This window comes from Cucumis sativus, chromosome 3 (assembly GCF_000004075.3).
Source record: "Cucumis sativus cultivar 9930 chromosome 3, Cucumber_9930_V3, whole genome shotgun sequence".
Lineage (NCBI taxonomy): Eukaryota > Viridiplantae > Streptophyta > Magnoliopsida > Cucurbitales > Cucurbitaceae > Cucumis > Cucumis sativus.
Window position 1 is genome coordinate 38,924,041 of NC_026657.2, and position 25,280 is coordinate 38,949,320.

General features: G+C 34.4%; 1 protein-coding gene across 2 annotated transcripts; it reads left to right on the top strand.

Annotated features, from left to right (window-relative positions):
- The first annotated feature begins 1,049 nt into the window (after positions 1-1,049).
- Positions 1,050-24,543, top strand: LOC101209348 (isoamylase 3, chloroplastic). 2 transcript variants are annotated; one of them, XM_011654263.2, is made up of 24 exons: positions 1,050-1,326; positions 1,474-1,540; positions 1,625-1,696; positions 2,306-2,463; positions 2,881-2,959; positions 3,889-4,122; positions 5,572-5,676; positions 7,193-7,297; positions 7,855-7,989; positions 8,399-8,485; positions 8,614-8,671; positions 12,101-12,164; positions 15,356-15,455; positions 16,714-16,814; positions 17,921-17,972; positions 18,933-18,995; positions 19,356-19,445; positions 19,528-19,600; positions 21,612-21,691; positions 21,989-22,093; positions 22,238-22,339; positions 22,413-22,474; positions 23,127-23,235; positions 24,113-24,543. In XM_011654263.2, the coding sequence occupies exons 1-24, from the start codon at positions 1,229-1,231 to the stop codon at positions 24,239-24,241; spliced, it is 2,328 nt and encodes a 775-aa protein (XP_011652565.1). In that variant the 5' UTR covers positions 1,050-1,228; the 3' UTR covers positions 24,242-24,543. The 2 variants fall into 2 exon arrangements, with proteins under 2 accessions (XP_011652565.1, XP_011652566.1); XM_011654264.2 differs by having other exon boundaries at positions 1,051-1,326; positions 1,620-1,696.
- Positions 24,544-25,280: the final 737 nt, after the last annotated feature.

Sequence of the window (25,280 nt, forward strand, 5' to 3'; positions counted from 1 at the left end):
TTTATCCTTGGTTTGATAAAATCCTTGCAACCTAAAAATTGTTTTATGAAAACATTCAGATAAGAATTGTTAGGTAATTGTATCAAAATCAATACATTTTTATTTACTAAATGCAAAGAAAAGGTTACTCTATTATTGTTATTGTTTAAAAACAAACTTCACTTACACCCACTTTCCATGCATTTCTTGACTATCTAATCCAAAAGGGATAAAAAAAATGTCTTTGACCCCAAAAGTTATATTAATTTTAACTTTAAAGCTCATCAAATTGAACCTAATTTTAGGTTTGTGATGTAATATTTTCTTCAATTTTAACTCTTGATAGAAAGAGAAATACATGCTTGATATGAAGTTGATAAAATTATAGGGAAAAGAAAGTCCATGTGATGTTTGGCTAAATTTACAAAAGTTAGAAAAGTTATTGGTATTAATCAAACTTACTTTTCTACAGATTTTTATTCTATTGAAATTATTCGATTTGTGAAAATTATATGCTATCTCTTAGTTAGTAGATATTTAAAATGTATAACACATTTTGTTTTACTGTCCATCAAATATACGTATCCAACTATTTTTTTAGCATTTCTTAAAAAAGTAATAAATACGGGCAACAAATCCTCCAAAACAATTATCAATAAAATTAGTAAAAATTTATCAATTATTAAACCTAAAAATTATTATATGAATTAAATAAAGTACCTTCGATATTTAAAGATGGAAGTGATGCGATCGAGTTCACCTTAAAAAATAAAGAATTGTTTAGTATTACGATAGTACGATCTCTGTTAATCGGTTATCATCTAAGCAAAGTCCATGTAATAAATATTTAATAAATCAATAAAAATTCATGTGTAAATAAAATAAGTAAAAACTGTTAGTGGTAGACATTTTTCCCAAAAGAATCCATAGAAGTTAGATATTTATAAGAAAAAGAACAAGCAAAGCAAAGCTAATCCTAAGGTAATCACGTATGGAGAGCGAAGAAGGAAAAATCAAGTTAGGCGATCCATACGGTCCGTTCATTCACGTGGGCAACATGAAAAAGCATCCCGTTTCATTGCCGCGCTCGAGTTTCCAAATCGGTAAAATTCCGATTTCCAACAACAATAACCTTCACCATTTTCCATTTTTTTCTCTAACGAACTACATGCAATCATCTTCAACTTCATCACTCTTTCACCCCCAGTTTCTCACTAATCTCATCACCTTTCACCTTTGAAGATCCGCGATGATCCGCTCTCTGCCTCTCCACCATTATTCAACTACTCTTCATTTTCCTCTCCTTCCGTCGTCCTGCACTGGAGCTACTCATTCCCTTCACTTCCGGTAGCGTAACTTTATTTGATTCTTGAATCGGAATTGGAGCTGTCTACAATGCCGTCCTAAGTGATATGGAGTTCCATTGATTACGTGAGGCTCATAGGATGTTTCTTTTTGTCGTTTTGACTTCATTTTCCTTGTTCGTTTGATTAGATTGAAGCGGCAAGTGAAGCTAGTGCCAGGAAGCAGCAGTAGCGACAGCCGGGAGATTTTTAGTGAGGTATGGCGATATCCGCAGTTTCAGCTTGTGATCAATGTTTTTGTGTTTGCGAGTGACTTGGTTGAACTTTTCTGCATAGGTTAGACAAAGCAGGGAGGAGTCAAACTTTGGACTGTAAGTGCATTAAGTAGTCGTGATCAAGATCGTGTGCTGGAGGTTCGTACTTATTCCTCATGGATGTGTTTGTTTTTTAGTTTCATCATAAATTTATTGTAGGGAGAATGAAAGGATGCTTGCACATGAAAAAATCTCTCATACTATTGAGAAAAGTCATCACGGATGATTACAAAAGATTTTGGGATGAGAATTAGTTAAAAAACAAAACAATAATCTGAACTATAGCCACAGCTGCATCTTTGGGCATTGGAAGGTGAATATGGGATATCCAATTTTTAGATGTTTGCGGAACATCATTATAGTTAGTGGATCTCCATGAATGCTAGTTATTAAGCCGTTCCTTGTTCTTAAATTATGAAGTTACTACGTCTTTACTTCTTTAACTACTTTCCTATGGCAAATGACATACCATTATGATAGTAAATTCATTGTATGCCAAGATTGATAGTGAGAGAAATGAGGACGTGTTTTCAATTTTCATTTTCATTTTATGTAATAATGTAAGATCCCTTTATATGGATATGGTTAGACTAGAAGTTGCTATCTGTTTTTGGTTTTATCTAAGCCAAATATATCATGTTACCTGGCAATGAATGTTATCAGCACCGTCCATTTAACATGGCACATGTTCTCTGTTTCAAACATCAGCAAGAAGCTCCTGAAAATTTGGACACTGGTCCAATGTTGAAAATATTCCCAGGCCAAGCATTTCCCTTGGGTGTTTCAGAAGTTGACAATGGGATCAATTTTGCAATTTTCTCACAGCATGCTACATCTGTCACCCTTTGTTTATCACTTGATGGGAGGTGTGTTTCTAACTTGCTATGTAATGGAATTAAAATCCCGGCTATAAACGTTTTGCTTTAAATTTGGATGTGGTAGGAATGCATTTATTAAGATATCAACTTGTAACATGTATTAGATATTTATCATCCATGGACAACTTCCACTGGCTTGCTTGGGGTTGAGAGGTTGTGACACTTGTGATACAAAAGTTATACCAATTGAAATGGCCTCTACCTCAATCTTCCACATAATATTTGCATCAAATCTCAAATCCCTCTCTCTCTCTCTCTCTCTCATGGTGGTTGATGTTATCTTTTTGAGTACTTGTGTGACTGCAGTTTAGTAGTAATGTCAGCATCCCACCTTTCCACACACCCGTCTTTTTCCTGTTCATTCATTCAACTTCAAGCTTTTGGTGTTGACATTATCCCTTTCAGGATTGATGATGGAATGCTGGAGTTCAAATTGGACCCTGATGACAATAGAACAGGAGACATTTGGCACATTTGCATCCAGGTTGGCCAGAAAAAAATATATTGATTAATTTTTCTAGTGTTGTTGTTTCACTCTTTCTAAGTTCATTTGAGTCGTTTTTTAGAGGGTAAGGGAATAAAACCAATGGACTCGCTTATGCAAGCATGGTTGGACATGACTTGGATTATCAAAATCAAATTTCATATGTATTTGAGAATCTGATTAGTTTCCTAGCTTGTGGTTTTGACTAATTGGTTTCAAAGTGTACCCTTATTATTCTCCATAGTCCATTTCCTATCCTGTACAAGGAAAGCCCTCATCTTCCTTAATTCTTGCAGGTTTTAGCATATTGATTGGCTTTGGTAATTGGATTGCTTCTACAAACACCATCCTTTTATTTTTGACTGTTTGATACAGCCTGATTGTTGAATAGAGTTATGGAATATAGTCTAGATATTTGTTTCAAGGACTTGATATTCAAAATTTTCTTGTACTTCATTTATCATGTGGCATCAATGTGGTATTCAGAGTCCTGTAGTTCCATTGCGCTTTGCATGCTCTTAAACTTTCATATTTGTTAATGGTACACGTGCTGCTTTTAAGATGTAAATAAATAAAGTCACTTATAAGCTGAACGATTTGTTGTCAATAGGTTTGGTGTTGGTATAATACTTGCCTAAACATTAATCAATCACCTGTCGAAGAGTTTGAAACACACAATCACACACCAGTTTTCCTCCTTTAAATATTATTGTCATTATTTGGGGAGTGGAGGTAATTTAGAGGGCATGCATCTCAGTCCTTTTATTTGATCACCTAACACTGAAGTAGTTATATAATTTTCTGTTTTGATGTTGGTCAGTTAGATAGATCTCATAAACCTTTGTTTGAGTTTGTCTCTGTTTGGTTTAGTCATTAAGAAAATGATCCAGTGCACATGTTTTACAATTTTGATAGTGCACTTTGAGCAGGACTTACGACGGAAAAATGTCCTATATGGCTATAGGATTGATGGTCCTCAAGGTTGGCATCATGGGCATCGGTATGATGCTGGCACTGTGCTTTTAGATCCTTACGCCAAGTTTGTTGAAGGTCGCCGATACTTCGGGGGTGAAAATAAGTCCACTGGTTTTCTTGGGACTTATGATTTTGATAGCTTGCCTTTTGATTGGGGAAATGACTATAAGCTTCCTAATATACCAGAGGTAGAAGTGTTTGTTTTTTTTTTTTTTGTGTGTGTGTGTGTTAATGTTGAGGGCATATCTTTTACCTGAATTAATGCATTAACACATTTGTCGACGAATTATATATATCACCCACTGAAAGAAATATATATTTTCAATCAAAACAAAGGGGAGAACAACCTAATGATGAGGGGTTGAGAATAAGAAAAAAAAGAAAACCCTACTGAAGAAGAGTTTTCCAATTGTTAAAAGGCCATAATTACAAAAGAATTTGGTGTATTTCCTACACCACCAAGAGGCCATGTGTTGACGACCATCCAAAAAAAATCACACTTATCTTAAAAAATTCTGCTATTTCTTTCCTTCCATAAGCACCAAAGGAAGGAGCAGGAAGCACATTTCCATAAAATTTTGCCTTTACCACCATAGACAGGAAAATCAAGGCCTTCCATCATCCAGTCGTCAATCTTTTTAGGAAGGAAGCAAGCCAAACCAAAAATCTCAAACGAAAGGGACCATCCCTTGCCAGCAAAATCAGTGGAGAAAGAGGTGGTCAAGAGTTTCATCGTTTTTCCCACACATGCAGTAGATAGAAGGGGAGAGGGCTGTCCCCTTAAGCTTCCTTTGAAGTATATCGTGAGTAATTAAACGTCTATAGGCAAGGGACCAAAAAAAGAACTTCACCTTTTTAGGGTTTTAAGCTTCCACACAAGGCTAACCAGAGGAAGGGTGGGGCTAGGGGCCTTTTAACACTATTCAGAAAAGTCGATTTAGTATGAAACGTACCAGAGGCACCAATCCTACATTTAAGGCGATCCAGGCAATCAAGAGTAGTCCAAGAATTAAGAATTTCCAGCAACGCCACCATGTCACCCATCTCTCTATCTAGGACCTGTCTTTTAAGACCCAAATTCCAGGATAGACTATTAGCACACCAGCAATCTGCGATCACAGCCTCCTTTTTATGAGAAAAACCATAATGTCGAGGAATATCAAACCAAGAGGTTGAGAATTACACCAAATATAGTAATTGATTACCAACATTCGTAAGCTTTAGTAATTTTTTTGTCCCTGCGGTTTTTAAGTCCATTTGTTCTCCTCCTCTCTCTATCCTTTTTTTTTCTTCGGCCTCCTTACTATCATTTATCTCAACGAGAATTATCTTCTTTTGGAAATCTTTATTCAAGTCTTTTGTGATTCTTGGTTGAATGCTTTTCTTCTTTTTGGCATGTGTTCCTCAGTTGTCTCCTATATTTGTCATATAATTAGAGATTTATTATTTTGGACTATAGTCTTTTTTCATTAATGAGAACACGTTCATCTACAAAGAAAAGTGTTAGATTTTCCAACAAAAGAAATTACTGCCTGTGAATTGTTTCATTGCTTATCCAACACGATTTTATTTTTCTTAAGAATATTTATATTTTAGTTTTAAACTTTGACATACTATGTATTCAAACTTATATGCAGAAAGATCTTGTAATATATGAAATGAATGTCCGTGGATTTACAGCTGATGAATCTAGTGGCTTGCCTTCAAGCACACGGGGAAGTTACCTGGGTGTTATAGAAAAGGTAGGAATTATTATGTTAAATCTTAGTGCCATGATCATCTCTATTTTTTTTTCTTCATCATCACTAGTTTTAACTTTGCAAGAACTGTGATGAAAGTATAATGATGGCACATACATTAATTCTGCTTGTATCTGTTTTTAGTAGAGATAGCTTAGCAATGGTGTACTGATTTACTGCACTACATTCTCTATAATACTAATATCTGACTACAACCTAGGGAAGGAATGACTATTGTGCACATAACATTGCAGAAGCTTTTAGGATGATGTAAATGACTTCTATCTTTAACGTTGTAAATGTAGACCTTCCACACCTCTTGGAATGGGAGGGTTGTCTTTGTGGCATAGTATTTTATCTTTTAAATAGGAAACGTAAATTATATTGCCCAAAGAAAAATTAGAAAAGAAGAGGAGATATCTACCCACACATCCAAATGGTTACAAAAAGGCCTCCCAATTGGCAAAGATATCCAAGAGGACACAATTACAAAATTTCATGGAAAGGAAACACCAAGAAGAAGAAAAAGCTTTCATCAGTTCCTAAAATTTCCCCTGTGCTTCACTCAATCCCCTTGAAACTCTCCTGATCCCTTTCGAACCACAGCTTCTGGAGACTTGGCAAACATGGCATTAGACTAGATAATCCTATCCTCCTTATTATCAATATCATCACCTAAGAAGTACATACACTTTAGTTTGGCTAGTGTCTCCTTGTCTGACACGTGTTGGCCACTTGGACACTCTGACACTTGTTGGACATGTATCGGACACTTGTTAGTGCAACCAATGTATTAGACATGCGTAGAACACTTGTTGAGCATACTAAAAAGACGCATATATGACAAGAACGATCACTTTTTTTAGTGTGAAATACATCAAGCTAAGTTTTAAAGCATATAGATGTATCAACCCATTTACATTGGATATTCTTTTACTATAAAAATAATATATATTTTAAAAAATTATATTTCAATAAATGTGTTTTTGCTGTGTTGTGTCTTTGATTTATAAAATATAAAATATGGCATGTCGCTGTGTCCGTATCGTGTTGTATCCGTGTCTCTTATCTGTATCCATGCTTCTTAGATCATCACTTCTATTGTTTTCTTCTTTTTTTAGCATAGCTCAGTGTGGTTGATTTATTTTGGCTGATACAGTTTACATTCTAACTTCTTTTATGGGTGACAGAATATATAGCCCTTTTTATTATTATTTCTTATATTTTTTGCCTCTGTCATAGATAAACATAAGCTGAAAATTGTATTTGTTGAAGATTAACAGTGAAATAGTTTCTCATTTCCTGTTTTTATACCATCACTTCCAACAGAAAATCTCTTTGTTAATGATTGCCTTTGGTTAATCAAATGGTAAGACTCTGAATCTACAGAGGAAGTGATTCATTTCCATTTGATGCATTGAAAATTGACTAGTAGTTCACATTTTTCGTTGCCTCTTTTGCAATTCCCTTTCTATAGAGATCTATATAAAGCTACTCTTTGACCTTTTTGATTTTTAAGATTCCACATCTGCTGGAGCTTGGTGTCAATGCAGTTGAACTATTGCCTGTCTTTGAGTTTGATGAGTTAGAGTTTCAGAGGCATCCAAACCCCAGGGATCATATGGTAAATTTTATGCAATAACTTGATTATCTTTTATTGACTGTTACTGAACATCGTCATTAGCTTTGTTGTGAATGCTTTGATCAGAGGTCTTATACCACCCTCTTCGTTGTACTGGTGCCAGAAGCATGGAAAATTGGCTCTTTGGTTATTGTAGGTGTCATGACTATAGAGATAAGAGGAAATTTTGTACTTGAAATGTTGATTCTCAGATAATTTTGGTGAAAGAAAATTTCAATGATGCTGATGAACTTAATCCCTTCTAAAAACCAAAAAGATTAAGACTGGTGGCTCAATTTAAATTGCAAATCCTAATACCCAAACGCCTAAAATAATTTGTTCCTCTTTCATGTCTTTGTGAGTGAGGCCCATCGTGTCTTTATTCGTACTTCGTTTTTGTGATGATTAAAAATCTCACAAATACATATAATTTATTTTTTATGGTTTATAAATATGTCCGCTGAATAAAATTTGTATGTAATCTTTGTATCAAAAGTGGACTTTATATTCCATTGTCGCTTTCTTTTTAACTTGGCCTGTATGCTTACTGTTTCTTAAAGATCAATACGTGGGGCTACTCCACAATCAACTTTTTTGCTCCAATGAGTCGATATGCTAGTGCTGGTGGAGGACCTCTTAATGCTTCGCTGGAATTTAAACAAATGGTTAAAGCCTTGCATGCTGCTGGGATAGAGGTAAATCATGTATTTAATCATTTGCTTACACATAGATGATAGATGGGATTGTTCATCAGATTCAGCTCAGTCACTTTGTTTGGGCTAACTTTCCATATATATATATATTTATATTTTTATTGAAATAAATTTTTATTGAAAGTAGAGACGTAGAACAAACATGAATTTACATGGAAACCCTAATACAGGGAGAAAAACCGATACTGATATTTCTTATTATTTTCTTATGATAATAAAGGTACAAAGGGAGAAGTATTTATGGGCAACACGAGCCTTACTAAAATAATAAAAAATTAGGGCAAAGTAAATCTTAACTACCTTTGGGCTTTCAACGTGACCTAAGCCCACTATTTTCTAACAAAAAATTTTCTTCATTTTATTGTGGAGTGAGGTTTTTTTCTTGTTGCAGGTCATTTTGGATGTTGTGTACAACCATACTAATGAGGCCGATGATGTAATTCCTTATATCACTTCATTTCGTGGCATTGATAATAAGGTGTTGTACTAATCTCTTTAAGTAAGTTTACAAGTTTGCATATATTAGCTTGGGCAATCTTACTAATTTCTATGGACAGTAAATGGTATGCTCAAAACTTTTAAATTTCTCATTAACTTCTTTTGTAGGTTTATTACATGTTGGACCTGAAGAATAATGGTCAATATTTTAACTTCTCTGGCTGCGGTAAATTAGTTTCTCTTAGATTATGCTTATACAAACAAAAGCTTTACCCTGAATGCATAACTCTGTCTCTTCAATTTACATTCTTAAGCTCAGTTTTGAAACTAACTATAGTAGCTTTCTTTGCATTTCCACTTCATGAGCGATTTTAGTCCCAGGCCTCCTAGTATTTCACTAATTCTTGGAGAATGGGCGGACTGAGTTTCTTAAATGATCATGCAAGATAGGATGGTAAATGAGTTAGGTGGATGCCTGGATGGGCATACTTTTAGCTGGGGAATGGAACAGTTAGGACAGCATTCTAGAGAGGCAGTGAAGGCTCCCATTTCTCTCCTGGTTATTTTAGTTAGTTCTATCATATTTCTTCATAAAGGTTGCGGTTGAGCTTTCATTTTCTACATTGCAATGACAGAAATACAGTATTTCCATTAGGGACATAAGTTCATGGAAAATGTTCAAACGGGAAGTAAGACTGTTTTAATTCATATTGGTTATCGCATGGAAAATCCCCTGTGGAATGTATTTAGCGTGGACATTGTTTAGCATTCTTACAAGGTATCCTGCTTGTATTCAAAGAAATACATTACAGGGCTCCTACAAATTAGCCATACCTTAGATACTTGGGTATCTCTTCTCTTGGTGCCAATAAGTCTTCTGGTCCTGATGGATTTACAACAGAGTTTTTAAAGTTTTTCTGAACTACTTTAAACGATGACATTATGAATATGTTCCATGATTTTTTTGACTTCGGAATTATCAATGCCTCTCTAAATGAAATCTATGTTTGTGTCATTCCCAAGAAATTGGATGCTAGAATGGTCTTTGATTATCGACCGATCAGTCTCATCCCATGTGCTTAAAGATTATTGCTCGGGTCTTATTGAATTGATTGAAACAGGTTCTTCCCCTACCATTGCTTTAAATCGGCTTGCTTTTGTTGTAAATAGAGAGATTCTGGATGCATCCCTTATGGTTAATGAATTGGTGGATGATTGGTTCATGAGACCAAGAAAGGTGTGATTATTAAACTTGATCTTGAAAAGCTTTTGATACGGTCAATTGGGACTTTTTAGATGCAATTTTCCAGGCTAAAGGCTTTGGCGTAAGTGGATTCATGGATGTGTCTCTAGTGCAATTTTTTCCATTATTATTAAGGTAGACCTCGTGGTAAAATAATCTGTACTCGCGGCATCAGACAAGGCGATCTCTTTCTCCTTTTCTTTTTATATTGGTTGGCGATTGCTTAAGTCATCTGTTGGACCATAGTCTATCAAAAAATTTGATAGCCAGCCACCCCATTGGTGCTTCAAGTTTTATTCTGAATCACTTGCAATTTGCTGACGACAATTTGTTCTTTTCCACTGTGCTGCCCTTACATGCTTGTTTGAGGTTATTCATGTCTTTGAACAAGCTTCTGGTTTATCTATTGATCTCTTTAAAAGTGAGCTTCTTGGCATTCATATCTTTGATGATGTTCTGGATTTGATGGTGATTGTTTCTGGGTGTAAGAAGGGACAATGACCAGCTTATTATTTTGGCCTTCCCCTTGGTGGTAACTCTAAATCGATGATTTTCTGGCAACCTATTACTGAGAAGTTCCAACAAAAACTCCATAATTGGAAATATGCTTACATCTCCAAGGGTAGTCATCATCAAGCTAGCCTACTTATTACCTTTCTCTTTTTCATGCCTCTAATTATGTGATTAATTGTTTGGAAAAACTTATGCTTGATTTTTTTTTGGATTGTTCATGTGATGAAAATGGTATCCATAAAGTTAATTATTATTACTCAGCGCCCTACGCTTCTTCGTCGTCTTGGCATTGGCAATTTTCGTCATCGAAATTCTGCCCTTTTGGCAAAGTGAATCTGGAGGTTTTTACGTGAGCAGGATGCTTTGTGGCGTTTGCTCATTGTGGCTAAGTATTATTATCCCTCTTGTGTTTGGGTGACTATTGTTAGAAGGTCATTGAAATCCCCGTGGAGCTCCATCTGCCAGACTGCTAACCTTATATTTTCTAGGACTCAAAATTGTCTTGGTACGGGTGACACTATCTCTTTATGGAAAAGATCGATGGCATGCTTGTGGTATCCTCACTATGATTTTTCCTCTTTTGCGTCTCTCTTGTACTTTTGTTGCTGAAGCGTGGCTTGCTGATTTTGAGACTCGGGACTTGCACTTTAGACGTAGTTTTACTGATTGTGAAATTCAGGAATGAGTATCTTTGTCTACTATTTTGCTTCTAGCAGAATTTGTATGGTGCCTGATTCTTGAAGATGGACTATTGACTCCTCATCTATGTTTACTGTGAAATCTATGATTGATGACTTGACAAGTGCTCTCAATCCTTCTGAAAGGAGTTTTTATTCGATCATTTGGATGGATCACTTTCCGAAGAAAATTAAAATTTTTCTTTTGGAGCTTAGTCATAAAGCTATAAATACTGCCGGTCGTCTCCAACGTCGTATGCCTTATATGTCTCTTTCTCCTTGGTGCATTATGTGTTGTGCTAATGTTGAATCCCATGCTCATCTTTTAATTCATTGTCCTTTTGCTTGACAATTTTGGAATCTCATTTTGGAGGTTTTTTGTTGGTCTACTGCTTTGTCCAATGACATTTCGGACATCTTCAACTCTCTGTGGGCCACCTATTATTGGTTGCAAGAAGGTTATTTGACTGGCTGTTCTTTGGGCTTTCTTTTGGACTTCATGGGGCATGCGTAATAGACATCTTTTTCAAGACTCTTTTTTCATCTTTTAGTTATTTTTTTGACATGGTATTGTCCATGGCTTTTTATTGGTGCAAAATTTGGCACCTTTTTAAGAACTTTAGTTTATCGGTCTTAGTTGCCAATTGGCGCTCTTTTTGTAATCACCTTTAGGTACTTGGGGTTTCCCCTTATTTCATTTTATCAATGAAATGTTTGTTTCTTATAAAAGAAAATACCTTATCTACTTGCTCAAAGAGGAGATTTAATTTTAGGGGTGGGGGAGGAGAATTGTTCCTGGCAATTAATGCTTATAGATTAGTTAGGATATATTGCCATTATTATATCGTTTGTTGGCTAGTTAAGTTATTGCCTAGCTAACTGTATGTAGTCAGTCCAAGATGCTTTTAAGTTGATAGAGGGGCTGCCATAGTCGGATAATTCTAAATTTAAAAAATATATAATTCAAATATATCTCTTTTTTTCAAGAATTTTGTAACAAGAAACAATTTTCAACCATTGATGGCTGTAAAGTTACAACATATTGAATAAAACAAGCTCCCTTTGTGGAGTGGATAAAAAAAATACCCTTCTTTATAAAAGTATATGAAAATTACCAAAGAAAAACAAAAGAGAAAGGCCCGAAACGAGATAAACATTATTTGTTTTAAAATGTCAATAACCTGTGAGTAACTCTTAGTTACACGATTTCCTTTAATTGCAGGTAACACCTTGAACTGTAATCATCCCGTGGTGATGGAACTAATTCTTGAAAGCTTAAGACACTGGTATGGACTTCACACTAGCTTCCTCCAAAACTTTTACCTTTTTTTGGAAGAAATCGACCAGTTAGACTGTGAAACATGCTTTTCAGTTTTCTGCAAATATGATTTTGTATGCATAACCTTTTGTTACCATTTTATTGTTTTTGACAATAATTTTTTTATCGATATATATGAAACAAAAGAATGGGGAAATAACTTCCATCTCAAGGAATTAAAAAGACTTACCCAACCCAACAAAAGATTAGACAAGCTATAAGAGTGAAAGAAAGGTCACAATTTACACCTAGTCACTGCAAGAAACACATCATGGTCAAAAAAAGAACTCAAAAGGTAGCTCTTTGCCTACAAAAAGGTCTGGTGAATGTTCAACCAAAGGAGCTCTTTCTCCTTTTTAAATGGGTGCTCCAGGAAAGTAGCAACAGACACAACTTTTCTCATACAGGCAGCTCATAGTTTTAAGCATGTAACTTTGTGTTATTTTCTACCATGAACATACTACATTTTATGCCTGCTTGAAATTAGGAAAACTTCATTGTTGAACTCGATTGCTGCTGCTTTGGATTTGATGTGCTTAGCTGATGGATATGGTAGACATGTGCGGCGAAAGTTGAATCAAATTTACCCTAATTGCATCTAATCCTATTAGAAATTAACATGTATTTACCTAAGTAAATTAAATTAGGGTTTTAAGAAATCATACCTTTGTAGCTCTCGTACCGCACCAATCTCCACCCGAACATGATCTGGACTACCACTAGTGTTGACCCGCTATTCTCTGGACTTAAAATCGGATTGTGGGACCTGAGGGAAAGATTTGAGAGAGAGAGATGAAAATTGGATTAGGGTTGGGAGAATTTTGGTGAGTTTTTTTTTTAATTTTTAAAGATAAACAAACTAAAATGCCAAAAGTTTTTAACACATTAAAAAAAAACTTCTTTAAATAGACAAAATACATGCAACTATTGCATGCCTAAACTCACGAAAACCCAAAACCTCACATTCTATTAACTCTTATTGGGCTTAGTGTCATCACCATGAGCTTCCACTTAGCTCACTAATGAGTTGGTGGAATTATGCAACAATGCCTTATTTCTTAGTGGTCTTGGTGTCATCACCATGAGCCTTCACATCACTAAAAGTTAGTCAAAGAGTAAAATGATGATTTCACCATTCAAGTCAAAGTCAAAAGTCAACATTTTGATTTTTTATCATTTTGTTCGTCTTGACTCATCCTGACCTCCCGAGCATGAATCCGCATTCATTTTTCTGAAATTCAAATCACATTTGAATGTATTATTGGTCAAAGTTTGACTTTTCAAATTCAAAAGTCAACTCTTTGATTTTTTGCAACGTTGACCATTTCCATAATTTGCAAGCTTCTAAATATGAATCCACATTTATATTTATTATATTTAAATCATAATTAAATATAAAGCTTTATCTCTAAACTAATAATCGACCGCTATATCACATATACTTGTCAGTTTCTCTCTCCTTACCTAATTCGAACTAATCCAACATACTGTTCTAAGTTAATTTCATATGAGCTAACAAGGAAACCTAATGGATCTATAGATCATGAGCTCCTCTGAGATTAATTAGCTAAACTCTTTTAGACCGAGCTAATGAGCCTTCGTTAACTAACGGGTCACTCCCCTCACTATAAATAGATTTGTGTCCATATGATATAACCATGATTAGTAAGTTAATCCTTCACAGGTTGTTCGCAATCTCGACTCGGTCAAAATACCATTTTACCCTTGAGATTACATTTTGCTCCTTAAGTCCCACTGATCCACTATTGAACAATTGGTTTAAGGTTCAACCTATAAACCAAATCCTATTGTGAGAGGGTGGGGCCCCTTGTTCAAAACTTGGATTTAGTTTTTAAGAAAACAACCTATCTACTAACTTTATAATGGGTAGAAGTGAATTTCATCTTGAACCTTATGTCCCCAACTATCCACCCAGTCTTACCCTTGCAATGGGAGGCTTATTGGGCCAACAATGTTGAGCTGTCCTCAACTATGCAGGTCTTAGAATAATCCCGTGTGAACAAGAACTCATAGTTAGCTTAGGATTAAGATTAAGTTACTTAGGTCATCAATAATCGAAATAGTCAGTTTTATACAGTCAACGGTGTTATAACGTAAAAGTGACTATTTCAGGGTTTCAGTCTTATGTGAACTCTTTTTTACATAGGATGCCTCCACTTTCACGTCTCCACATGAGCGATTCAGAATCATATCGTTTGTACTAACTACAAAGTGAGCCCAATCATAGTGTCCTTAGAATAAGGCGCCCAACCTTATTCATATATTATAGACCGTTTAAGTTATATACTCAAACTTGATCCATGTTTATGTCTTTACATAAAGTTCAAGTTTACTCAAGATAATCTCGGGACCTTAGTTTATTGGATTCAAGATTATAGTATTCAATTTCACTAATAATTCCTCCATAACACCTTTATTGAATAGAATATGATTTTAAACTACAAACTACGAGTTTTAGGACATAAATTTCAACATTAACAAGAAAAGAAGCAAGGAAGCTTAGAAATCATTATTTTGTTCCCTTTGGTGGGTTCACTGTGTTTTATGGTGGAGAAATCTAGTAACTACTAGTTCTTTAAATGGAACTCTGCTTGAAGGGTTAATCCATATTGCTGTTTCTAATTCTTCTTGTTTGTGGATTTTTTATTTCCCCGATTGGTTAATCCATATTGTGGGGGCGAAGATGAGTGTGTTTTATTGGAATCACACTTTGGTATTTTCGTCCAAAAAAATATTTAAAAACTCTGCTAGAAGAGGATGGGAGAAACATTTTAAAGCTCTTGACTTAAAAATTTTTCTTCGGGAGAAGATGAATCGCAAGCTTTTGGAAACTCTAATTATGTAGTGCTCTAAAGGTCACAAAAAAAATTTGTGGGCGCGTGTCTTGGGTTCCTTTGTGGGAGCTTTTTGAAGACAAGTCCAAGTTTTTGTTAATTTTTCTGAACTTGTACCAAATTATTTTTGTAATCCCCCCCCCCCCCCCACCCACCCACCAACACACACACTCGCTGTGTGTGTGATCAATACATTTTTTGTTTCTTATCCAAACAAAATAGTAGTAATAATAATAAAGGAAGTTGTTATAGATGATATCTTGTAACTGAACGCTTATTTTTATCCCACGACACTCAATTTCAGGGTTGTCGAATATCATGTAGATGGTTTTAGATTTGATCTTGCCAGTGTTCTTTGCCGGGGAACAGATGGTGCTCCACTTAGTGCCCCCCCACTCATAAGGGTATGTAAATTGTCTTCGTGATTTTTTTTGTTTACCTACATTCATGGCATTTATTCTATATCTGGAAGGAGAGAAACTAGAACATTTTGCACTAAGAACTCGTTGCTGCATCTATTTAACTTCTTTTTGGGTCTTTTCGATAAAGTAGCCTGTTTTTAGTTTCTATTTTTTAAGTCTAGCAGGAAAGTTTATAGTCAATGAAGGGATAGTATAATAAGTGTGTAGCTAAGAGTTTGATAGAGATCACTAGTTGTAAAACTAGAGAAATGGGTTCTAACTGGTAAAAGGTAGGATCATCTTTCTATAGAATTTCAAATCTCTTTCCTATTCCTATCTTTTTTGTTATTCAAAATTTGAATTTCTAGAATTTCAGTCATGTAATTTTGCATACTAGTATCCTGGGTCAATTGATGATTTAACATGGTATCAAAGAAGGAAGTTCAAGAGTTCTTGTGTTTAAATCCTTGCAATGTTTTCTTCTCTCCAATTATTACTGATTTCCATTTGTTGGGTCTTCTAAATATTCAAAGTCTTTGTACCATATTGTTCTTGTAATCTGAGTTTCATTCCATATTGTTCTTGTGTTTTCAAATCTTCAAAATCAATCTTTGCACTTTCATTAAAGCATAAATTTAATCCGGTTGTTGATCAATTGTTGATTTTTTTTTCTTTTTTTGAAAGATTAATCAGTATTAACATTTGCTTTACAAATTTTAAAACTCCATCACATGGTGCCTTGTTGTGCATAAAAATTATTATTGATATTTAACAAATTTTGATAAGAATTAACTTCAAGTTATTAAAGTTAAGATTATAAAAAAGATGAAGAGTAAATTTGGGCATTTGAAAGTACAGAGACAGAAATTTAATGAAACCCAAAGTATAGAGACCGAAATTTAAGATTACGCTATTGAAATGTCATAATTTGACACGATTTCTGCCATTGATATAATAGTGGCCTCAATGATGCAATTTTTGGACAACAAATTCTTGATTCTTCTGTAGTCTTGAAATTTTTTAATATATCCTTTCTTCATTGTCAAACCAATTTGTATTTTTGCCCCTTTCCATTGAGATAATTGATCTATCTTTTGCGTGTTGCCACTGTCAATTTGTAATTATTGAACTGAATATTGGGTCTTCCTGTTAATCTTATAGCTGTAATTTTTTGTTGAGATATTTGCCTCTTGCAGTTTAATTTTGTTTTAGCACAAGGCAGGTGAATATGGCACAAGACTTAAATCTTTTATTGTTTCAGGCAATTTCTAAAGATGCTATTCTATCAAGATGTAAAATAATTGCAGAACCTTGGGATTGTGGAGGTCTTTATCTTGTAGGAAGATTTCCAAATTGGGATCGGTAGCTGCCTCTTTCCCTCTGCATTAGTATTTTGAGTTTCAATATACCTTTTGTTAGAGTTTCATGTCCGAAATATAAATGCATGCATTTTGTTTGCTTGATAACCGTTTATCTCATAAGCTTAAGCTTTTAAAATTAGTGGTATCTTACAAGTTAGGTATGAATTAATAACTGACATATGATATGAAATATGTGATATTTTCTTATTTATTTTTCATGTTGTATATGTTATTGAGCATTGGTTTTTTTTTCCCCAAAACTTAAGTTATCTTTTAAAGCCTAGTTGAACCCTTCTACATCAGCTATTTTGCCGACGTGTTCATGATTGTAAATGATATGAAAGTTTAATGAATATTGTCTTGTTAGATTAGTTTACTTGTTTTTTTTAAACGAAAACAAGCCTCTTTATTAATATAAATAAAAGAGACAAAAGCTCAAGGTACAAGAGGCATATACCAAGAGAGAACAGAAAAAAATTCAACGAGCTGGACAAGACCCTCTAGCACCCGAGCAAAACAAGAAGAAGAAAATACAAAGCAAAGTGAAAAAACTTTCAAAAAGGAGCCCCAAATCAGCTAAAATCTTAATCACAAATGGCTTAAAAAATGAATGGAAAGGAAAACACCAAGATAAGGTGACCAGCTGAGTTGCTTCAAGCTTGATTTAAAAATAGAATTGTGTGCCCTGGAAGACTTGCTGAAATCTTCCATCTCACCAAAAAGAAAACTGCTTGTGTACTATTGAAAAAGCCCATCAAACCTCCAAATCTTTGAACAAAATTCTGAAAGGAAGAAAGAGAGAAGGAAATACAAAGGAAAAGCCCAAACATGAAATCTCTCACTTTACAAAAAACCATTATCTTGCTTCAACAATCCTTCCCAAACACCGTGAGAATCATCGGATTCCCGTTCAAATTTTAAGATTAAATGTCTGAGAAACCATAAAACATGTCTACTCCCAGAGCTCAAGCCAAAACTAACCCACATCGATTAGTTTACTTGTTATGAATGCACATTAGAGATTTTTACTTTGGGGTTACCATGATAGGTATTTCTCCCTTTCTTAATTAAAGCACCCATCCATTTTTGGTACATTCATTCATGCAGGTGGGCTGAATGGAACGGAATATACCGTGACGACATCAGAAAATTTATTAAGGTAATGTTGAGTGGGACAAATTTTATTTCTTTATTTTCTCTTTTTTTGTATGAGTCAATGTTGGATCAAATAAGTTACTAGGAGGTGCAACCTAGTTGAGATGCCTAAGTGCACCTACTGATCCTAGTTATGCTTTATGCTCTTTGTGTAACTCTCGTGTACTTAGAGCATTAGTCTCTTTCATCTTATATCTATATGAATAAAGAGACTTGTTTCCTTCTTTAAAAAAAAAGTTCACGGAGAGGAATTTATTTTCATAATTATATAATATTTTTAATTTGAGGCTCTTAATACTTATATAATTTTGAATTTCAGGATATAGGCAGTAGTTTCTTCTTTAATAAAGGTCTTGCTGAATGTGTAACAATGAATAGCTGATGCAAATTAAGTTCAGAAAACCCTAAACCCCAATAATCACTAATAAGTGCTGGGCAGGAAAGGAACTTAAGAAAACCATTTTTTTTGGACAACCTTATTCTTTTCATATAAATTCAAAATCCAAAAACCCTACCTTACATATTAATTATATTAATCTGATCAAATTTTCAGGTTTATGAGTAAAGGTGGTATAAGTAGGTGATTAACTGATGGTAAAAACTTGATAAACAGGTAGCACAATGAAACCCCTAATTGTCTTAACTTTGCAGTACGTAGTAGAATATTCAGTAACTGACAATAGCCCATATACAATATATTACATCAAATTTCTCCCTTTAGAAACTTGTCTGAGTATTAGGATGCTAATTGAAAACTATCAGAGTGATACTACTCTAGAGGATTAGCCGCACTGAATATGATGCATGTGAAATCCAGTTGTTAACTCTACCCTACAGACTGTTCTTACCTTTGAAAAGATATATATTTGATACGATATTAAGCATTACTTCCTTTTAACTCTAAAGCTAATGCCAATGGTAACATACCTTAATGTTTTTTTTTTTTAACTTTTTCCTAAATTAGGGTGACTGTGGCATGAAGGGAAGCTTTGCAACTCGAGTAGCTGGGTCTTCCGATCTTTACAAAGTAAGTTTTGGTGTTTCTTTCAAGTTAGTCTTGGTGAGAGTAGCTCTAGAGAGAGAGAGAAAGAGAGAAAAATCTTGGTGAGAATAGATTAAGTACATAGTTTTGGTTACCGACAAATTGGGAAGCTTCTTGTTCCACTATTGTATTTTGTGATATATGATTACGGTGTGGAATGTTGGCTATGTTACTTGGCCCTTGGTTGTATCCCTGCAATAAAATGTTGGTTCTAATTGTGTAGATCATTCTGTATCTTCATAATTATTTAATACTTAACTTCTGTCTTATTTTATCAATAAGCTTACCATGGTATTATTTTTGTTATTCGAAATATCTTGTTTAGGCTTTTCACTTTGTCTACAGGTGAATAAGCGTAAGCCTTGCCATGGTATTAATTTTGTTATTGCTCATGATGGATTTACACTTCGTGATCTAGTTTCTTACAATGTCAAGGTATGTATAGTTGTCACGTCCCGATTTTCTTTTGCATTGATCTTCAAATCTATCATTTGACTTTATCTTCTCGTTTGTGTAGCATAATGATGCCAATGGTGAAGGTGGAAATGATGGATGCAACGATAACTTCAGCTGGAATTGTGGTTTTGAAGGTATGTCCAAGCGATCAATGTAATATTGCTTTGAATCGTGTTTCCTCTTCTATAAACACTTAGATTTGAACATTAGTAGAGTTTCTTAGGGAAATTCCCCTGTCGTTGGTGAGTATCACGACAATCACAAGGTTCAAGCTAGTATGTTTCTTGGAATACATGCTGGGAAATATAAACGATACTGCCAAAAAATTTAGTGGAAAGTGGTAATAAAGAGTGTTAGTTTTCTTCTCGTCTCCTGGTTAACTAAGATGAAAGGCCTTTTCTGGATCCACTTCCCTCGTAGGTTTACAGATCCTCATCCTGTTTTGTCTTCTTTTGGCCAGGGGAATGTCCCTTTTTTACTCATTGAACGAAAAAATGGGTGCAAGTTATGGGGGATCAGGGCTTTGCGGAATTTGACACAAGTTTCGTGGGAGAGTCCTGTCCCCTCATCAAATTGCTTGAAAATTGTATTTTTCCTTTTTATTTGCCTGATATTTTATTACTTTGATTTCTGTTTCCTGTCGCGGATCATAGCAGACAATTTTTCATTCAGAGTGGGCTAATAGACTGAAAGCCATAATCAGTTTAAAGTCCAAGTATGAGCGAAATCAATCTGAAAACAAGAACTTTAAACAATCAATTACTCAGAGCAAAGTTTGGAGCTACAACCTTGCTCGAACAGGCTGTGTTCTAAAGTAAAGTTTTAGCTAAAATGTGCACAGGAAATAGGAAGGTCGATGGGAAAGCTTGATTCATGAAGAATTAGAAGATTTCCTGTATATTAGGAACTTCCAAAGATTTGGACCATGTCCAGTGTTAATGTTCCCCAATAAATTTGGACCATGTCCAGTGTTGACTTTCCCCAATAAACATTTTATTGAACAAGTGAGATTTGATGGTAGTGACCAATGAAAGTCACAAGCACAATTCCATCCATCAAGAAGCTTCCAGATTTAAATGAAAGAAGTTTGCCTTTGTCTTGATGGCATAATATGGAAGAAATTGAAAATTGGTTAAAGAATGTTGAAATTTCGATGAAATATAGGGAGGCGTCAAAAGCAAAAATAGTCCACTTGGTTGTCTTCCAGCTCAGGGAGGAACTTCTGCATGTTGGAAAGCTTTACATTAAGGTAGGAAACAACTTGAAGCCGTTAAAATACCCTTTTGCATTCTTCTTTCTTGCACTCAATATTTGCCTCTTGCTTGAAATTTGAAATGCCTCCGTGCTTTCATACTTCTTGCACTCAGTCTTCGCATCATGCTTGGACTTTGAACAGCGATCAACCCCTGCTATTTTCTTGCATGTTCACACTATTTTGAGACTGTTGACATGCAAATATTTTCTATCATGGCTCACTCTACAAGCAGCCAACAATCTGTTGTATGCTCCACCTCGTGTGAGCATCACTGCTATGATTAACTTCCGTGGAGAATATCCAAATTGCTTCAAGAAAATACACTTGGTGATTTGAAAACAAGGTGTTAGAAACAACCTTTATGAATTTGAGAATGATGTGTGTTTCGAGAATGGTCTTGTTAGTAGGGGCATAATAGTCTGTGGGTTTTTGTTTAGACGAATCACAAATGGTAGTTATGAATTTGAGTCGGGAAAGTTAATGCCAAGCAAATATTTGGGCAACCATTGTGTTTCAAGGGAGAGAGAACCTTCCGGCAGGCTATCAACCTTTGTGTTTTTTCTCAATATTATTAGTTTATGAAAAGAACCAATCTATATATTCTTGATTTGCCACCTTCATTTCTGGGGGCTATCAAATCCTAAAATTACCACCAAACAATGTGGTATGCAAACTGGAAGTGGAACCACCTTTCAACAAGATTACTTTTTTAGACAAAAATCATTTTTTTAAGTTTAGCTACGTCCACCCTTATGTACTTTGCCACATGGGAAAAAAAACCTTTCGAGACAGAATCATACACGTTTCAAACTCAGCTTCATCATTTACTAATAATAAGGTATCATTAGGTTCAATACATATACATGTTTCTCAATGCCTATTTATGACAGGTGAAACGGAAGATACAAGCATTAAAGCTTTGCGCACAAGGCAAATGAAAAACTTCCATTTGGCTTTAATGACATCTCAGGTATAAACATTTCCAAAATCCTTCAGCCATAGATGCATCATATAGTGAGCGCCGAAGTTCTTTCATAGTTCTGGATGTTTTTACAAAGTTAGATTGAGTAGAGAGTACTCGTTTACACACCTGGAAAAAATCATTTTTGAGTTGTTTCTGTTTATCATAGTGAAGCTTTTAGCATCTCCGGTGGCATGTACTTATTCTTATAATATCTCTAACGTGGTGTTGGAATTCTGTTAGTTCTATCTTCCCTCTTATTTAAATAATGGGGACTAATATTGGTTTCTCGTTGCTTATTTTCAGGGAACACCAATGATGTTAATGGGGGATGAGTACGGGCATACTCGTTATGGAAATAACAATAGCTATGGACATGATAATGCTCTTAACCATTTCCTTTGGGAACAGGTGTTTGTTATGTTACTAACCTTTCATAGCCCTTGTATATAGTCGAAGTTCATATAATAACTATTTACTCTTTCCTTTATTCTCAATAAAAGTTGTTCCTTATAAAAAGAATATATAACAACCATTTATGTTTCTGGTCTGTAGTTAGAGGCACGGAAGAGGGATCACTTCAGATTTTTCTCTGAAGTGATAAAGTTTCGAAGGAAGCATCCCCATTTATTTAGCCGGGAAAATTTTCTAAACAAGGTGATTTTTCTTCACGTTTTTTTAAACCGTTCAAAATATGCTCCTCCTGGGATTAACCGAGGATTCATTTCAGAATGATATAACTTGGCACGAAAGCAATTGGGACAATCCTGAAAGTAAATTTCTTGCCTACACGTAAGTACTCTTCAATTCTGCAAAACTTGAAAATTCATGTTTGTTTTGCGAACTCCATCATGCACGAGTTATGAATTTCAGCAGGATTTCCATTTTGATTTTATTATTGAATCAGCATAATCAGCACCCTACCATCTCATTCAGCTCATACTGAGCAACCAATATAATGGACGTGCATGAACCTCGATTGAGTATTACTTACCTTAGAGATTGAACATTAACTTCTCTTAGAATTTCTATCTAGGATAGTACTGAGCTTGTTGTGAACGAACATCCCTCTTGTGAAAACCAAGCGAAAGAAACCTTTGGCACCTGATTAAATAGTTAAGATTTTGATGCATAGCTCATCTTATTGTTTGTAAACGCCTATTAGCCTTTTGTTTGGAATTCATTGAAGGAACTGTTTGTACATTGTAATTTTATCATACTCTATAATCCGTTTAGCAGTACAGGTTTCTCAGATGCATATATATATAGATAGATATATAATGTATGTATGTATTCACATTCTCACTTAACTGGGAATAAGTCCATGAAATTTTGTGTTCTGATTAGCCCATCTTTTTTGAACTGGCTTCGTGTAATGTAAAATGATCATGCAATCTTTTTGCGGAACCTTTGTGTTTTATGTTTTGACGATTGATGTTTACAGGCTTCATGATGATAATGGAGAAGACGTTTACTTGGCATTCAATGCTCACGAGTATTTTGTCAATGTTTCGTTGCCCTCTCCTCCAACAAAGCGAAAATGGTTTCGTGTGGTTAGTTTTTCCCTTGCCATTTCTTGCTTCTAACTTCTTGTTACTTTACTTTTCCCAAAATTGAAGTCTCAAGAATCATTCATGCACAGTTAAAAAGACACTCTTGGTCTCTAACCTTTCATAGAAATAACAGTTCAGTTTATGAACTTTATTTGACAATGATACAGTTTAGAAAAACTATTTTAAATAACAAAATTCTGTAAATGTTTACGAATATAACAAAATATCACATTCTTTGTGTGATAGATCACAATATAACAAAACATCACAATTTTTGTGTAATAGGCCATGATAAACTACAAATATACCAAAATATTTTTCATCATACATTGACACAAATAGTAGTCTATTTTGGTCAATCGTAGATGGGTTACGATACTTTGTTATATTTTTTATATCATTTTTCTATATTTGAAAATAACTCTTTAGTTTATGTAATTTTAAAATTTTAACAATATAGTCTGAAAAATCACATCAAAATTAAGCCTCAACTTTTATCACGTAACAAGTTGGCCTTTATAATTTATAATAAAATTGATTTCCAATTGATTTATCAGTCTACACAACTAAGAAATTTCATTAAATCATAATAATATTTTTCAACCAAATCATTACAACTTGTCAAGTATATAGACTAAATTACTATTAACTAAAGTTTATTAACTAAATTGTTACAAATTTGAAAATACATAGACCAAATCATTACCTAAAAAAGTTCGAGGAAAAAAAATGTTTATTAACCTACCATTCGAAACTCATTATACAACACATCCTGCAAGAAATTTAGCTCGGTAGAACTAAAGTTCACATTTTAATGCATATTTTTCAAACAAAGTTCGTAAATGAAACTTTGTGGCTTTTCTAATTTCTCATGCAGGTGGACACCAATCTGGAGTCTCCCCATGACTTTGTACTGGATGGCATTCCGGGGGTTGGAAGCTCCTATAATGTGGCTCCCTATTCCTCAATTCTTCTGAAAGCCAATTTAGAAAACGATCTTCTTTGATACTAACTCTCGTTTGATACTAACTCTATATATATTAAATAAATCAAACCATATTAGGCAGAGGAATCAAATTCTGTACAAGATGACCATTGAATTATTATGGAAGAAATAAATTATGCGCTCTAATGGAGGGCGTGCAGAGCTAATCTCAGCATGGATTCCAGGTACTTGTACTTTTATGTTTATTGCGTGTTGGAAAGTTCTTTTTCTCCCTTCTTATTAGATTGGAACATTGTTTATTATTGCAATTACTTCCTTCAATCGTTGGATATATGTGAATAATATTCGAATGCTTTTGGAAATAGAAGTAGATTCATTTTAGCACTTGGCAGAGTTGGTAATCTAGTACTATGACAGTATCTTCATACCATAAATTTGAATTCATGATTATTAGTGGAACTTAAGAGGTCATACCCTATTTTTAAAAGTGTATTGACATAACATAGTATTGGAAATTTTCTCCGTATAGACAACTAAAAAAGTATTGGGAATTCAACCATGATCTTCAATTAGTTAGAGATAGAATTAGAATTGTTCTCACAAGTTTTAAGAGAGTTTTGCTTCAAACTCGTGAAAAGATCAAATATTTAGGTGATGAAACGAAGCTTTGGATGTCAATTTTTCAGCCATACAGTTTTAGAGTAAGATCATTAGAAATGTGACAAAGAAGAATTGTCTCTATCAATTATCTCATATAATTCGTGATTGAGCTTCTCTAATAAAAGGAGACAAAGGAAGTCGAAGTTCTCAGTCTAGAATACTAAAAAAGATATACATTAATTACAAATTATAGAATAGTTAAAAAAATATATATTTAAAATGATAAAATTATAGAATTTAATTTAATTTTTGGTGAGAAATAAACTTAACGAGTAAGATAAGAAAGAAAAGAGGAAAAAGGAGAGAAAGATGGTTGTAAGAAACACGTGTCAAGAGAAAATGTTGAAAATAATATAGTAGGGTTGAGAAAAAGCAGTGGACAGCTGCCCTCTTGCTATTTCATAGGGAAAAAGGGTTCTTTTTAGTAGTAGTGGTGGTG